Source organism: Nylanderia fulva, unplaced genomic scaffold (assembly GCF_048542155.1).
Source record: "Nylanderia fulva isolate GAGA-0341 unplaced genomic scaffold, ASM4854215v1 Scaffold49, whole genome shotgun sequence".
NCBI lineage: Eukaryota > Metazoa > Arthropoda > Insecta > Hymenoptera > Formicidae > Nylanderia > Nylanderia fulva.
Window position 1 is genome coordinate 781,878 of NW_028190576.1, and position 17,624 is coordinate 799,501.

At 32.0% G+C, this 17,624-nt stretch overlaps 3 protein-coding genes and 1 long non-coding RNA gene across 5 annotated transcripts in view; 2 read left to right on the forward strand and 2 right to left on the reverse strand.

Annotated features, from left to right (window-relative positions):
• Positions 1–257, reverse strand: part of LOC146721381 (uncharacterized) — a 73,842-nt gene extending 73,585 nt beyond the window's left edge. For both annotated transcript variants that reach the window (XR_014925683.1, XR_014925684.1), the window contains exon 1: positions 109–257. This is a non-coding gene — a long non-coding RNA (uncharacterized LOC146721381). The remainder of the gene's footprint in view (positions 1–108) is intronic.
• Positions 258–1,635: 1,378 nt separating this feature from the next.
• Positions 1,636–6,670, forward strand: LOC146721382 (uncharacterized). The gene is given in 7 exon segments (XM_085486891.1): positions 1,636–1,936; positions 2,144–2,363; positions 2,472–2,687; positions 2,867–2,935; positions 4,125–4,753; positions 5,295–5,441; positions 5,776–6,670. Coding segments are annotated over 7 exon segments (2,442 nt in total). The 5' UTR covers positions 1,636–1,670.
• A 254-nt stretch (positions 6,671–6,924) lies between these two features.
• Positions 6,925–13,714, forward strand: LOC114940084 (uncharacterized). The gene is made up of 2 exons (XM_029314580.2): positions 6,925–8,655; positions 13,151–13,714. The coding sequence occupies exons 1-2, from the start codon at positions 7,383–7,385 to the stop codon at positions 13,378–13,380; spliced, it is 1,503 nt and encodes a 500-aa protein (XP_029170413.2). The 5' UTR covers positions 6,925–7,382; the 3' UTR covers positions 13,381–13,714.
• Positions 13,715–14,032: 318 nt separating this feature from the next.
• LOC114940081 (U3 small nucleolar RNA-associated protein 25 homolog) lies at positions 14,033–16,950 on the reverse strand. The gene is made up of 2 exons (XM_029314574.2): positions 16,675–16,950; positions 14,033–16,533 (listed from the first exon to the last, which is right to left on the reverse strand). Exon 2 carries the CDS (start codon positions 16,511–16,513, stop codon positions 14,189–14,191), a length of 2,325 nt encoding a protein of 774 aa, XP_029170407.2. The 5' UTR covers positions 16,514–16,533; positions 16,675–16,950; the 3' UTR covers positions 14,033–14,188.
• Between the last annotated feature and the right edge of the window lie 674 nt (positions 16,951–17,624).

The window sequence follows — 17,624 nt, forward strand, 5'->3', positions numbered from 1 at the left end:
TTAAAGCTTAGTTAGGTTAGGCTAGATTATGTTTACGTTCGCAGCGTCGAGCTGGCGACGAGCACGCGAGAAACTTGCGTATCTTATCGATTATATGATACAACGTACTCACTCATACTCCCGGAAGTATTCGAGTCCTGTACGAAGCGGTCCATGCTACACGATCTTGTCAAACACGGGTCTTTTCTACTTTCGTTTGCACGAACGATGCCATGCCATACTTTACTTCGCTTTAAATGCCGCGTTCGCGATGTCATTCATTCGAACAGTGACTGTCAACTACTGTCAATTTTGCTAACAATAAAATGTAGCATAAGAAAATATGCTACATAAAAATCTCAGATATCCAAAAATCATCTTTGATTCGTTATTTATAAAAATAAAAATTCTATTGATAATTTAAATGATAATTTAAAAATGATAAATTATCAATTTTATCCATATATGTGTATATTAATATCACAAAAAAAATAATAGTTTCAAATTTTGGAATTATGTAGAAAGCATAAAAATTTGATTTTTTTAATCATTTTATCATTCATATATATAATTATATGTTAAGAAAAATTTTAACAGAATAAGAAAAACTTGTTCATTTTTTTCTCTGTCAGAGAAAAATATAAGAAAAGACAATCTGATTAAAATAAGAAAATTAATGAAATTATAACAAAATAATTGTGTCTATAGGCATTATTGCAAAGTAATTTCTTTTTTTAATTTTATCATACACTATAATTTTTATTAATTTTTTTTCATGCTTTTTTAAAATAGAGAATTAAGACACAAAAAATGAAAATAAGAGAAAATTTTTTTAATGATTAAAAAAAGATAATTTAAAGACAATGATTTTATAGTTTGTTAGCTATGTTTTAGTACATGCTTTGTACATGATTTATACGTATCTATATGAATAAAGATTAATCAGATCTCCGTTACAAAAATATACACGAAGCTGTATATTTTCGTAACGAAAGTAGTAAGTGATGATTCGAAGCGCTGTCTTAGCATTTTCGACCGTACATTTCAATTTCTGATAATGTAATGTTTTAAAAAATATCGCCGAATATTTATTGATATTCGGAATGAGTTTTATTATACATTTCGATAATGTTTTATTTCTCCCGGAGGAAGAGTCAGGAAAAATCATAAACTTCATACAGAAAATGAACTAGACAGACTCAAGACTAACACAAGAATGTTACAATATACGCAGTTTTATAAATGCAAAATTATTGCATCTAAACATTTAATTTTATTATAATGAAAAATTATAAAAGTTATTATTTATATCACTCCGTTTCAAAATAATAATTGTGTTTTAATTGTTCATTTTCTGTTGAAACAAGAGATATTGTATTAATCCTACTCGCACTAAATTTTAATTATATATTTATTAAATTATATGTAAGAAAATTTTAAATTTAATTTAAAAAAAATAAGAGTGCAGATAGTATAGAAAATTATATAAACCCTATCTAGACATTGACTATCGCTCTCATTATGAATAACAGATAATTTCAAGTTGCAAAATAGATGAGCAGAATCTCATCGATATGATCAAGCGAACAAATAACGATCCACGAGAAAAGATCCACAACCTATATACAAGCACATTTTTAGGCCTACGTGTATCTCTCTAAATTCCAGTTCTTTATTCACGAAACATAAACATGCCGAAACGATCCATCTACTTGCAACCACCAGACAATCCTTACCAAAGAACCCGACGTGATCTCGAATTTCTATACAATTACTGGGATCGATTGCTCTCTGCGAATCAAAATTATGACATTCGCCTTCCGGAATTGTTACGCGCTAATCACTTAATGAGACATTTATCTTCTCTACCCTCGAATCACGGATTGCGAGTCAACATGAGCTTCACTATTCTCGATGACAACAATCGTCTGGAATCGCAGGACATGTACACCGAAATGTAATAGACATTCCCTCCTCATGATATACTTGTTTCTAAATAAAAATTATTTTTCCTTTTTCAAAGAGAGAGAATCACGAACATAGATACTTTAATAAAACGTAAAAAATAATTAAAATCTCAAATGAGAAATATTACTTATTTATAGCTTTTCTTTCAATTTTTTCCGTCATTGACTTTCGATAATGTAAATTCTTATTCGTGTAGGAATAATGTGTCGCCTTTTTATACTGAATCTCATAACGGATTCCGCCAAACGCCTTGCAACGCTAATATGGCTAGGTATAGTAATTTACTTAGGAATTATGTAAGGCAAATGAACGAATATTACGCAGTGATCGAAAGAGAATTGACAAGAGCCAGAATATCGACTCCTCTCGTTGAACACGACAGATTCACGGGATGTCAGAATGCATTTTACAATCAGGTTCGGTTTTGCATCTCTAATTCGAGATAAATGATTTCAATATATAACAGATCATCATATTTGATATATTTTAACGAATTTTTTATCTTATTATGATTTTCGATGTAGCGCGCAACAACATATAATTGGAATAAATTTTCTGTTGGAAATCGAACATGTTCCGCAAGAATTCCTTCGGGATTACGAGAAAAATACGTTAATTCGCAGGCAAGTAATAATCGTTCAGCTTGTGCATCATTTCAGCACGAATGTTGCATTGCCAATACAAATGCTGGTTGCTCGGTAAATCAACAACCAACAAGACAAAAAGAAAATTTGCCCAAGGTAATCAATCAAGAATATGAAATATTACTGTTTTTTTAAATATTGCGATACCGACGATAAATGCATAAATTTATGTGCGTAATATTTTAAATTTTCAATATTCGTATATTCTTGTAATCCTTTTTATATTTGCGGAATTGCAATTTTCAATAAAAGCAGAACAATTAATGATATTTCAGGGATTAAATGACTCACCAAAGACCGCTGAACAACTTCAAAATCGTGAAGAACCTGCAAGCAAACAACAAGTTCGTTCATTAAATTTGTCTTTATTAAATTGTTTTAAGTTTCGATGTGACACAGTATACTCTTAAGTGCAGTTTCAGCGAATAAGTTCATTTTCTATGGTTACATGACTTTTACTATGTACTTACACAACTGTTATAATAATAAACGACAAATTGATACTGACAGTATCGCTAAAATCGATAGTAAACGTAATTCTGGATCCATTTACTAATGCAACATCTCAAACTTATGGGAATCGATTTTGCAAAGAAGTAGGTAAACTGCACTTTTGGTATATTCGTGACTCGTCGATATTTTTTTTAAAGATTTTCTTTCTTAATGTATTATCAACTCACAACAGGTTACATGCGAATCGTATTATAACTTGCAAGTTACAATGTAGTAGAATTAATACGTCGCGTATTAATACAATTTTTACACAAGATTTAAAATTAATTAAATTTTAACTGAAATCGAATTATCGAGACTATTGTACGTTGAATGTCATGTTTGTAAATGCATCAACGTTGTATGTTATTTCCGGGAAACGTTTAGTTTCACAGACGCTGCACAGACAACTATTAAGTAAACCACGGTAATTTTTTGTCGGCAGATCAACGGGCTAACATTCCAAAAATAGCGACTAGCAAATAAAATAATCGAGTCGTAAAACGTCCGGCTATGTCTACCGTTATTCTAACTTCAAAATTCAACAGCATTTTGCAAAACACATAGAGTCACGACAGAAAGCATAATATTTCAATGTGTAAAAAATTCATATGATAAAAAACAAAATATTATTTTTCTAATGTAGCAAAATATTCAAAAATTGTATATTTCATTGTATATTTTCATCATAATTTTTTCACTCGAAATAATCATCATTACACCGATAACAGACAAGTATAATCCATCCTTGCTTATTCCAACAATCCATCTTTGCTTATTCACAGAGTTACTGTTTCATTACATTTAGAAATGTAAATTGATGTTATTTTATGAAGATAAGTTTGTAGCACAACGTTTACTTTACTTATTTAAAGATTTTGTCCCCATCCCAATCGCTTTTTGAATTTTCAAATTCCAGCATAACGTATTAATAAATTTCACATTCCAAAAAAATATAAAATTAAGAAAAAATGTCATAAAGTTACTCATCCTGTCATGCATTAATTTCACAATAACATTCGGCGAACAAACATTATTCAGGTTCTACAGAACTGTGTCGGGATTACGTTGGATCGAAACAACAACGCAATGATAAAGCGGCACAACTCGAAACAGTCGATGAAAGAGAGCCAGAGTGTCGATAAAATTATTAACGATGCAGCGAAAGCTTCCCATTCAGCTGAATCGCCGAATGTCAAATCCAACGATAGCGTCACAATAAATAAAAGCGATGACCAATCGATCGATCCGCAACTGATCAGCTGTCAGGGAAATATTCTGCCAGAATCAAACATCGCGACGGATCAAAGCCCTCAAGGACGTGGCAGCAAACGTAAATTGGACAATATAGAAAATGAATCTACAACGGCCGAATTCGATTTAGGATCTAGTAGTCATCAACGAAATCAATGGAGAATGACCGAAGGAATCAAACCGCGCGTCAAAGATGCGCCGATATTCACTTCAGAGAATGCCAAAACTAGAATCAGGAACGGTAGAATAACAATGGAAGGAAGATCGTTCTCGAGAAGGAATGTATCCTCGCCGAAATATGCGAGTTTCCTAAGGATGTTTCGCAGGGAGGAAGTGGATGAACATCGATATAATTCCTCCTCTCGAAGGGATAATGGAGAAAAATTGCAACGCCGAAGAGGACTCTCTACGGAGAGGTATATAATTATTTAATTACGATATAATCGATATAATATATTGAAGAATTGAAGAAATATTTCTTATATAATTTTTGTTATTATTAAAAACTATAAGAAAATTTTCAAAGTTGTTAGCATATGTACAGTTTTATATCATATATACAATGATTAATAAAATTAAAAGATAAAATCTTAAAAATCTTTTAAAGTTAGAAAATTGTATTATAGAAAGATATTATACAAAACTTTAAAAATATATTTTTAAAATATATCTTTATAACTTTAAAAAGTTAGAAGATTTTATCTCTTAATTCTGTAAGTTTTAATTTTATTAAAAAGTAATTTTTTTAATTTAAAAAAAATATATTTTAGAGAAATATTGTATTCTTTTATCTTGTAAAAAATAGACAAACTACAAGTTTGATCTCTCCATCACTTTTTATCTTTTTATTATATAAAAATTTTATAGAATAATTTTTTATTTGTTTTATCATTTTCATAAATAAATAATGTAAATAAATTTGGAATTGTTCCTTTAATTTAACAATCTTATTTCCAGCACTGGATATAATCGAGCAAATCCGCAAGTCGAGAAAAGAACGCCGACTCCGAGAAGTACAGTACATACGACATACAATCCTATAATGCACTCATCGACTACTGATCCTATTTTAGATTCCAATGGTCTCACGATACAGCTCTTGAGGTATTTACAGTTTGCTTATTTACTAATTTGTATTCTTTTTAAGTTGTTTTATTCTATTTCCTTTTCAAGATTTATAAACATATATTTCTATCAAAAGTTATTAACGATGAAAGAATGTGAATGTGTGTATATGGATAATAAAAATATATGTAAAAAATCTTAAATATCATAAAAATCTTAAATCTCTTAAATTATATAATTTACGTAAACATTCAATATAAGATTTTACAATCGAAAAAAACTAGTCCTGTTTAAAAAAATAAAATAAAAATGATTATATACAATATAATTTTTTTTAAATCTTATTTAAAATAATAATTAATGATTTACACAGGCTAGCTGTTTTATTATACACGCCCGTGTTGATGCCAGCATTGAATTCATTGATCGCACAACAGAATCAGCAAACGCCCGTATCGTCTTCTTCCTTTGAAAGATCGAATGACCTATTGACGCAAATCTTCCGACTACTAAACGAACAACAGTCCATTTCTAATTTGCCGTTCGTTTCGCTCGAATCTGAAAGAGTATCCTCAACTTTGGCCGCAGAAACAAATACCGAAAGTTCACAAACATGTTCCGAACAGAACGAAAAGGATATTTCAATCGCTACGGAAGAATCTGATTTTTCTTTGAAGCAAGAATCTATTTCCGCCGGGACGAGCAGATGGAATTCGAACACTCGTGTACAACAGCAGAATAAAAAAGATCGAAAATGGCGACTGATGTCGATGCTAACCGATTCCGATGTGAGATTGGATAGAAACATCTTCGCGACGGAGGACTTCCGGAAGTTTGAAGAATTCTTAAGGACTGGAAAAAAACGTTCGGAAGATGTTCGATCTCTATCCACAAGAAACAAGAACGAGATCGTTATGAAAGAATATTTTCAAAACTGGCTACATCGATTGTTGCAGCAACTTAATTCATTGAATAATAATTTACCTGTGAATGATCAAATGACAAAATATTCTGAAGGATCTTCAAGAAACACAGGCGAATCTTCTTTAGAGGTAAAAGGAGAAGAAAATACGGACCGTTTAACAGTTGACGAGGCGCTGAATTTCTCGAAGGATGACAGAAATAATTTTACTGAATACGAGGAAGAGGATTCCGATGATTAGAAGTCGTTTACTTCCGCTACGAGTACAAATTCTTCAAAATCAGTACAACTTAAACAGAGCGATGTAAAAAAGGCAGAATCGCGAAATAAAAATTTGCAGGATTAATACAACTCGGTGAAATTACGAATAAAATTATTAATAAAATTATATTCAAAATGTGTCTTCGGCAACAAAACAAATCATGTGACAAGTGACAAATTATTCGGGGAAAAAAGCTCTTACTAGTCACTCGAGAAACAAAAAAATCTTTGTCAAGACACGGAGTAAACTCGAACCATGTGGCAGATTCGTGAGGACGCTTGCGCGCGTAGACGAACACGTGGACGTAAACGTTGTAAGTCGAGCTTTTCCGCAGCGCGCTGAGAGCTTGCAGTCGCGCGTATCATCGCTACCGGAACGCTTCCTCTCGTTCGGTGGTCCTTTCATGTTTACTCCTGTATGTATTTATGTGCATCTGTGGGTGCTTCAAATAATAAACGATCAAACTATTAACGCGAACCAAAAGCGTAAAGAACGCTAAAAAACAAACAATAGACAGAAAGAGATAACTTTATTTCCTCTAATATAATCGCGAATGGCAGATAAAAAACACGGAGAATCGTTGAAAAACGCCGTCTTTTTCGTACACTAATAATTCATTGAGAAAAATTTGTTGGAAAATTTTGAGAAGAAAATCTCGCCGCGATGAAGAGCGAAGAGATGAAAAAGCTTCCTCTCTAAAATGCAAAAGAACGCAGAGTCATGACTGAGAAAATTAAGAAAGCGTCTCAAATTTGCGCATCGACATCCCGAAGAGGCTGATCACGCACGAGTCGAGATGAGCAAAGAGGGGAGCAGCGGCGAGGCATCCTCGCCGGAAGTCCAGGCGGATGTGTCGCCGAAAGACACGAATGCGGAGATTTACGAAAATCGCGGGCCTAAAAAAATAATTCGCGTAGTCACTGTGATAGCGTATCTATTTTCGGTGAGTTTCGTGGGTATCCTCTTAAGTGCCTATTACATATTTTTATGGGACCCACCGAATCCGAGATTGATAAATCGAGGAAGACTGCAGGCGGATCCGCAGATGCAGTCCCTGATCGCCACCGTGCCTTCAGAGAAGACAGACTTGAGGAAGAAGGGGAACGATTTCTTTCTGGAAAATGAAGTTAATCGCGCGGACGTATCTCTCTTAAATCGCATGCCGTACAGCGCGTACGATGGGGATGATCCTAACGTCAATTCTCAAGACAAGAAACAGGAAAGGCTGAACGTGATGTTGCTAAAATTGAGACACTCGCTCATGGAAACACACGCTCGGAATCGAAATCTGTCGAAACACGAAACGGTAATTTCCGGCGGACCCAACAATTCGTCTATTAGAGGAACAATGCTCAACTCGATCTCGAATAAATTGCGTAAAAATATTTCTGAAGAAAAAACTCGAAGTAATACTGATTTACCAGAATTTATGGATCCTATAAATATGCTGGACATTGAAAACACGGCCAAAACTGTACATGAAAATAAAACGAAACATAAATATTTGAACGGAAGATTTATTAACGATGCCAATCCGATTGTCGATCGTGAGGAAGAGAATCGCAATTACAGGAACGAGCATTCTGACGCTAAATTATATTCTGATAGTAAATCCAGCGATACGAAAGCAAACGATGATATTATAAATGACAGTAATCATCGCGGTATCAAACGCAACAATTCTTTCAAAGAGGATCAAGAATTTTTAAAAATCAATATTGTCGGCGATATGAAAGAATTGATAAAACCAGATGAAATTGATAATCGTCAGTTGATCAATGGCAATCGAAAAAATGATTCAAATAATGTACACACGATCATTACGTCAAAAGACTACAAGAAAGATCTCACGAAACGTCTGCTATCTATAAATGTCAACGTTAATAATCTAAATTTCCGGCAAAATTATTCCTCAGACAACCACATCGAAGAGATCAATGAAGTATCGACTGTCCCATCATCTCACGACCACGATTCAAGATATATCCATAACAGTCCGGGATCCCATCAGCCGTCGGATGATCCGACTGTTGTAAAATCGCAAGCGTACACCACGAGAAATTCCGAAGGTGAGAGAATTCGGATGAATTTATTAGCTTTTCTTATGACGTCGGGATAAATGCGTGCTCGTGTGATTAAACAACGAGCGTTACGTCACTTGATTTGCCTCAGACCCTGCCAGATTTATGTTTTTTGCTTATTCATTGATCATCAGACGAGTGGTTCCACTTTCAGTAACAATGATTGTACATCTTAAGTTTAAAAAAAAATTGACAAATATATATAAAAATATAAGTGAAACTTTAAATTATTATTGATGTGTTCACAATATATCTCGTAATCTATTAAATTTGAAATTCGAGAGAGGAATGATTATACGTGAATTAATATATGTGCTCTTGCATTTACTGTAATTTACATTCTCTATTCTTATCAAATTATAACTGTTGTTCATTCAATTTCATCTAACATAAGCAAAACTTTCGGTTGTTCAAAGTATTTAAACTTCTCAAATTCTCACAGAGTTAGATCTCCCCCTATTATTATTTCTCTCTTCGAATATATTTATATTATTATTCTTGCTTTCTTATTACAAGTGTAAATTATACTTTTGTCACATTCTACATATTTATGTATATAATAATTTATCAAGTACTTTCGCTGCATTATGCAATACGAGAAACAATATCTGAAAGATATTAATATAAATATAAATAAAACATTAAAAGGAGAGAGACACTTATATAAATATTAAAAAGATTTTATTTTTTAGGACACATTTTTGCTAAATTAAAAGAAAATAAATTTTAATACTAAATTTAAAATTTTAACGATGAAATGTATGTATTCAATTGAAAGAGCAAGTACAATTTTTCGATTAGTAAAGGAAGAAATATTCTGGACTAAATAAGCAATGATTAAAGCCTTAGAAATAAGTCGATGGATCGGTATATGATGATTATCTGCGTTGTCCATATGTAATAAGTGAAACAGGGTCAGGTCGATCTGTTATATGGTTTCTTTCGTTACATCACACTCAAGATCCGATAACTTCTGAATATCATTTAATCATTAAATGACTGCACTTGTGACAGGTAAATTGTTAATTTATTCAAAAACATATAAGACAAAAATATAAGACAAAAATTCACCAAAAATAATTAATTTAAATCCAACATATCTTTGTGTTGGACATTATAAAAAATAGTTAATAAATATTTCAATCTAAAAAAGAAATTTTATACTATAGACACGAATGAAAAAGTATAAAGTTTGAATTTTAGTCAATAAATAAGATATATATAAAATATACAACAATATAAATTACGTTAATAGATAATTTTGGATTAAAAATAAAAGATTTAAAGTTAATCCTGAAATAAAAGAACAATTTAAGAATTTTTTAATTTTGTTTTTAATGTATATTGTCCATTTATTTTTAAAGCTTCAACGAGTTCGTTTATATAATATTTTACGGAGATATTTCTTACGGTAGATTGTGAAAAACACTTTATATAATTTAATGGAGTCTGACTATAACTTTTCTTCAGAATTTTTAGTTGTTCTCAAGGTTCACATCTTTTCTTGGTGATACGAAACTTATACTAAGAGATCGAACAGTGCGCCTTGTGTTTGCCAAAGAAAAGATTGAGAGACTACGTTATGGCATTCTATTAAAACAAAGGAGTGTCACCTTTTATAGGATAAGTAAGGCGATAAAGTTGCGTCGATCCATTCTTAAAAGAAAATTGCTCAACAGCATAGGATGCTCTATAATCCCTGTTTAATTCTCGTTACATTTAATCTTATTTCGAAACTAAACTATATCTCACCGATAAGATATTCCGCTCAGCTTTCTAATTTTCATTCCTATTTGCGAAACAATCCCTCTGATCAGCGAACTTTAAGAAAAGGATCTACAATATGTATAAATTATACAAATTTTGCATACTTTATATATCTCCATAACACTATTCTAAAAAATTAATTATATTCTCCATTGCATCATTTTATTATAATTATAAAATCGAAATTAGAAAAAGTAAATTTCAAAACATATATATGAGCCGAATGTAAATTAAAAATATAATAAAATAAATACTATATACACAGAGATGGGAGAAAATAACCTGTAAATAATAGTTTAAAGATACGCGAAATAATTTTTATTAAAAATACGATATTTTTTAAAAAATCGATAATGTTTTCATGCAATCACTCGTTTATAGAAGCAACACTTGCAACAATGCAATATTCTTTTGTGCATCAATAAACTTCTATTTTTATTAGCTACAATTCTTAGAATTTGTGAAATGATCCTAAAGATTATAAAATGTCAGTAAACAGAAGAATAATAATATTCGCTTATAAAACATAAGAGTTATAAACATAAGAGCTTATAAAACATAAGAGCTTATAAAACATAAGAGCTTATAAAACATAATTAAATGTCTCGCAAGAATACAAATCTGGAAAAAAATGTATTTATTATATTTTGTATTGGCTATTATGGTACTTGTATTTTTTTATATATCTAATGAAGCATCTCTTATGATATATAATTTTTCTTCTCTGCATATTTATTATAATTTCTAATAATTTTCCCTTTTGAGAAACATGAAAAATGTATAATATTACTATGAATTTGATAAAATAATATTATTTATACCGGAAATTAAAATCGCGATTAAAATCGACGATTTAAATTAATATTTCTATTTTAGATATATGACAAAAGATATATATTAATGAAGGACAAATCTCGACGCAAGTGTAACGACCTCTCGAGTTTATCAGCCCCTAAATGAGAGACGAAAAGCTCTCGATGGGTCAAGGTTTGGAGCTTGCGCACTGGATAATGCTTTTCCGTGCACACATTCGTAGTGATGTTTTTTATATTCGCGACGTACACACGCGGTGGCTTATTCACAAGAACTAACGCGCAGAAATAGCCAGCGGAAAACGCGCGTGTTTAGTTGCGTGGAGAAGACGGGTGTGAGCTTTCGTAGATTCTATCGATTTCGAGTGTGCGAGTCAGCCCTCTCTGTAATATTCTGGAACTTACGGACGAAGCTCGTTGCGGAAAGACACGCCCTGTAACATTTTTGCAACAGCTCTTACTCGTGATGTGATTAAAGAATATTCGAAACAACTGATCCTTGCACGATCCGAAGTTTAGGAATGGCGAGAGGGCGGATCGAAAACTAAAAGCATGTGGGAATAAAATGCGCAGTTTTTAGTAGTGATGTCTTTAACATTAAGGTACGTCCACTTGTGGTTCAAATATTAAGCGAAAAGAAAAAATATCAAATTCGAGAAAATAATTAATTTATATTGCTATATATACAACATATATAAGTTTCATTTTTTAAAAATACATGTATTAAAAAATACTCGAAGATTCACGAAACAATGTGAAAATTATTTTTTGCATTGAAATTGATTCCTTTTCTCGTTCAAGGAAAAATTCATTCGAATTAGCAAACGATTTAATTAACAAGTCTCGTATATAAATATAAAGACGCTTTAATATTGATGCAATTTCCCGAAAAAAATATCTATGTTTCTCGAAAGTTGAACTATTCCAACCACTTCTATTAGTATCAAGTGGATCGCTTTTTTCAGTGTTGAAAGAGGATCTGCTCCTCATCCGACGATTCCTCTCGAAGTCTCGTTTCTATCGAGATTCCTCCGCGAAGTGATGAACGCCTGATGAATCGAGACGTGACTTTTCTAAGTCGAAAATATAATTGCCACGAAAAATGAGTGCCCACAACGTGATGGCTAGTATCGGTCGCACCTTGGGTAGTCGCGAAAGCAAAGCACCGGCGCCCAACGAAATACGTTTTGCTGGTGACGAACGTCGAAAGGACAAGCTCTATGAACCCAAACACAAGCAAAAAGTAGTGCGTGTGTTGACAGTAATCGCGTATGTCATATTCGTCAGCATGGCTGCCATACTCCTCTCTCTATATTACACCTTCGTCTGGAATCCTAAGGACCAGGCAGTCAGGAAACTGAAGATCGAGATGAAGGATTGTGTTAAATCTCCTTCCCTTGACCTCCCGGTTCCATCAAATTTCAATGGTAACAGCATTAATCAAGAGAATGTAGATAAAAGATTAGAAGATAAACGCCGATTTTACACTAATGTAACGAATTATTAAGTTTAACTACTGACAGTTAATATTATCGTTTTGCAATTAAAAATAAATTCTAAGAGAATTTTAAAAGTTCTATGTTATACAAATTTTTTAACAAAATAATAAAAAATCTACGCTATTATAATTTTATAAGAGATAAAAAAAGTCACACGATATTTATCTTGTAATGTAAGATGTAAATAATATATAATATAAATAATCCATAACATTTTTTAAACTTTACATTGTAATATAAAATTTTGGTACTATAAAAATATATTATGCATTCTAAATTCTATATGTATAAAAACATGAACAAATTTAAAACGAGTATAAATAAATTCCTATAACTTGTTATTATTAAATGAATATATCTTGCTTTAATTACGATATAATCTCTTCTTTTTCTTTTTTTTTACAGAAACACAGATCGAAAGGATGACTGTAAAATCTACGACGATGAATAATAAAGAATTGAAGGAAATAGATATATCGTCCACCCAACCACAGAAAAGTCTTTTGGAAATTTTGACGGAAATCACGAATATCGAGGAAACATCCAATGAACTCACATCGATATCGACAGTACAGGATTATCGCAACAATTTCACTAGTACCATAAATGTCGACAATGACGATAATGTTACATAAACGAGTACCAAACTTTTTACACTTTCTATTGAACGCGAAAATATAAGCTAAAGGGAAGCCAAACTAGTAATCGCTAACAGAGTAATAAGACCTATTAGTATATTCATAGAAATTCGATTTTTCCATTCTAAGAACAAAGAATATTAGAATGTTGCATTGATCTAAAGATTAGCTAAATGACAAATCTTGTAAAGATTAAAAGGACTCTCCGAGATGAATATAAAAGTTAGACACATAAATATAATTTAGGTTTAACTAGTTATGTAAATGATGCTGTTGACGATAAAATCAATAATGATAATGAACAATAAAATCCTAAGCAAAATACAAAATATTCATAAACGAATCATGGTTATTACGAATTAATTTTAATTTTATTAATTGCTTAATAAAATAATATAATTATATAAATGTAATTTCTGTTTAATAAAAGTATCTTTTTTTCCAAATTTCTTGCCACACGAAAAGTACTCTAAAGAATATTTTTGTATTGTATTAGTGTTATATGTAAAACAATAGTATATAAAATAGTGTAATTATAAAACAGAAAATAATTTCTACAAGCTTATTATCGCAATTGAAATTCGTCCAATGTCTCATATAAGTTTTATATGATTAATAAAGGCTACATATATTAAAGTAATTACATTACTTCATTACATTTATACTTTATTTAAAAAATAATTGCTTTATTTTATTTACAGTTAGCTTACAATTAGCTGTATGAAATTAATATTATTTCAATGTAATTAAATAGGCAATTATTTGTAATTATTCCGTCATATTTACATGAACACAGAGAAAGTTTTTAGCATTTTATGGTATGTACCTTAGACTCGGATGTTATCATTTCGGAAGCTCTATTGTGGCCCACAATTTGAGCAAGCGATATTGCATCAAATTTGTTATAAATAATAGTCACCGACATGTTAAACTCGGTGCCAGCGCGCGGATTCTGATACAATCTATCCATTAGATTACACATTTCGCTATAAAAGTGTGGATAAGTGGGTAATTGGTAAAATATAAGATGACGAATACCCTTTATTCTTGTTCTTCGCCAGAAGTGCCAGCGTTCCGTGTAAAGAAGAAAATGCGCGTCGCTATGAAAGAACATGTCTCTTGCTCGGGCAACTTTTCGGTCCTCAGTATACTCGCAGATCTGCCCGAAACTCAGTTTCTCTTTCATCATACGATTTCGCACATATATAAAATCGAAATAAGATGGAATGTAGATCAATGTGTGATTATATATAGGATCCATGTATCGCGGTAGTATCTCCTTCAGAAAAAATTCCAATCTACCGTCGACTGCTTGAATAAGATCGGAGGCTTCGAATCTATGGAATACCTGTGGAATTTTGATAGTCACCTTGTGAATTGAACCCGATTCAATTCGATTTGCCACCTTCACCTTGCCTGCATAATTGAAGCATTTTCTTGTCAATAGTGTGTTTATATGCGGCAGCTCGATACTGGAAAAGATCAAGGTCTGTCGATAATATTTGGTCCAGCCATTCACGCACCAACTTCTGAGGCGAGAGTAATCAATGTCATGAGATTTTTTAGGTTGCAGATGCAGATAATCTAATACTTGATGCAGATGATCCCAATTTTGCATAAGAACGACGTCAATCTGATCCATGATTAACAATTCTATGGATGAAAGAAAATCAAAATCTCTATCTGCTTCTCCTTCTGCACCTATCACCTTTCTAAGACCCAATGGTGAACCAATTATAATATCAGATGTGTAGAAATTCGTATATAACTTGAGAGTCTTCTTGGTGATGGCCATACCTATCTTGAACTTGTCGTTAACATTTCCTTGTAGTGTCAATTCATAATCTTCTGGTTTAGGATTCTTCTTCGGTATTGCTAACTCGTTCCCAGAAAAATCTTCCATGAATCGTAACTTATTCATGACGGATCCACCTTTATCCTCTCCAAATAAAATTGAGATAAACATTTCAACTATTTTCAAGCAAGAATGCTTGAATGGCACAATTATGAGTACTTTGGGTCTTACTAATCCATGATCTCTGTATTCATCTGGAATTTCTCCCATTCCATTTCGATTGGCCTTTGTTAATTTTGCATTATGATGCAGTATTTTTGTTCGAGTTTTCAGCACATGATTGATTATATGTAAACAATAAACGAATCGTATCTGATCAGCATTCGAAAACGTTCTCTCTGGATAATACAAATCTTGATAATTATTTATCACTGAGAATAATTCTTTTTGAAGAGGAGTTAAAGATGTAGAATCTTTTTCCATATTATCTTTAATGTTATAATGATTAGCTTTGATTAAATTATTCTGAATTTGTGATTTTATATGCAATTTATTCCAATCAATATTTTCAATTAAACTTGGAACTTTACCATAATTTGTATATTGTTTTTCTTCATCATCTAGAAGTTTCCTGACTTTTATTGGATTGTCTTTTGAATCAACAGGTTTTGGGATCTGGCATATTAAATTTCCAAGTATGGGCCATGCCAATGTTGTAACCTCAGTAATTTGCGGTGTTACAGAAACTACTTTATATAGTTCATCATCCATATCATTGCGCAAATGTAAAGAGAATGGATCTCTCAGATGACCAGCATCTTCTCGAGCAGTCTCAGCATCTTCATAATCCTCTTCTTTCATGCCATCTGTAACATCTTCAGTCTTATTGCGATCATCAGATTCTTCATCCATGTCAGATTCTTCATTCTCTTCTTCATCAACTTTTTTCCTTTCTTTCCTCTTTTTCTTTTTTCTTTCTTTGCCTTTTTCATTTTTATTCTGTTCATCGTGTTCTTCGCTATCTGAACTAGTCACAACTGATTTCTTCAGTTTCTCCAGTAAATTTTCATAACCAGGGAATCGGGACATAAAGAGCAACTCGGAATCAATTTCTTCTTCTTCTTCAGAACTATCAGTTTCTTGAAGCCGTTGACGTGCCTTTTCTTTCTCCACTATTTGTCTACGAGCCTCAACTTCCTCATTTTTTGCTTCACGTTCCTTAACATAAGATGCTTTTCTATATTCAAACTTGCCTTTTTTTGGTTTTGCCCGACTTCGTACATTCCGTTCATCAAAATTTCTTTTTTTACCACGAAATTTCTTTCCTGGTGCCATTAATACAATTCTGGTTTAACCTGTATATGTATATGTTGCTATTAATCGAAAAAGAAAATATCCAAAAGAAATGTATATAATTATTTTGGAAAGCATTTCTCTGAGAGCTATTTACATATATTTTTTTACTATTAGATTAATTAAATTTTTAATAAACATACCTTTAAACTTTATGCAGCCAACAATACAGTAAAAACGATGTAGTAAAAAGTAAGTTAACCTCTAATTTTCAATTATTAAATTTAATAAGATTCCAGTTGTGTGCGTATTTATACTTATTAGCTTAATTAAATTTTAATAAATTTACTATTAATCCGTTCGGCTAGCCAACAAAATGTGCACACTTATGAATGATTAACCACGTGTTTCTGTGTACATCATCACACAGTGGAACAAATGCGAGGATACAGTGGATACATATCACTTGGTACGGAAATATTACGAATCGTTCAACCAATCAGAAAAGAGAGATATTTATTTCTTTTATCCTGCTATATTCTGAAGAAACTAACCAATCACGAACTAAACGCACGCGCATCTGTGTTCATGTAAATGATTCATAAAATACTTTTATAGCGAATTTATTTCGCTGATCTATATAAAATTATAAATAAAAAATATTTTTTTTTATTTTTCTGAAAATGTAAGGCTATTTTGTACATAAGTGGATGAGGAGTGCAAATGGACAGAAATAATGCATTATGGGATAGCATTGCTACTTTTCTCTCTCTCTCTCTCTTTCTTTCCCTCTCATTTTTGTCCACCAGCATCCTTGTCCACTCGTTAATTGGATGCAGTTTCATATAATTACACTATTTTACGTTAATCTTCCATCATCCCATCTTATCTAAGAAGAAATGGACTTGAATAACGCGTTATAAAGATCCAAAACACTCACCGTCCCGTCGTCGTTGATAAATCGTTCGTCGTTGCTGATCGTCCATCATTGTTGATCATTCGTCGTTGCAAACATATCCAGGCACAACTTGTAAAATAAACACTCACACGAACGAACGCGGCAACGGCACTCCCGGTTGACAATTAAAACACTCGAAGCAACACTATAATGAATCACTCGAACGCGACTTTGTCGGAACGCGATCTCCGACAT

Bases quoted from the DNA above. Each gene is read 5' to 3' on its own strand.
- LOC114940084 (XM_029314580.2), top strand. From the start codon at position 7,383: ATGAGCAAAGAGGGGAGCAGCGGCGAGGCATCCTCGCCGGAAGTCCAG. The intron at 8,656-13,150 runs GTGAGAGAATTC...TTTTTTTTACAG, and splicing joins CACCACGAGAAATTCCGAAG to AAACACAGATCGAAAGGATG.
- LOC114940081 (XM_029314574.2), bottom strand. From the start codon at position 16,513: ATGGCACCAGGAAAGAAATTTCGTGGTAAAAAAAGAAATTTTGATGAA.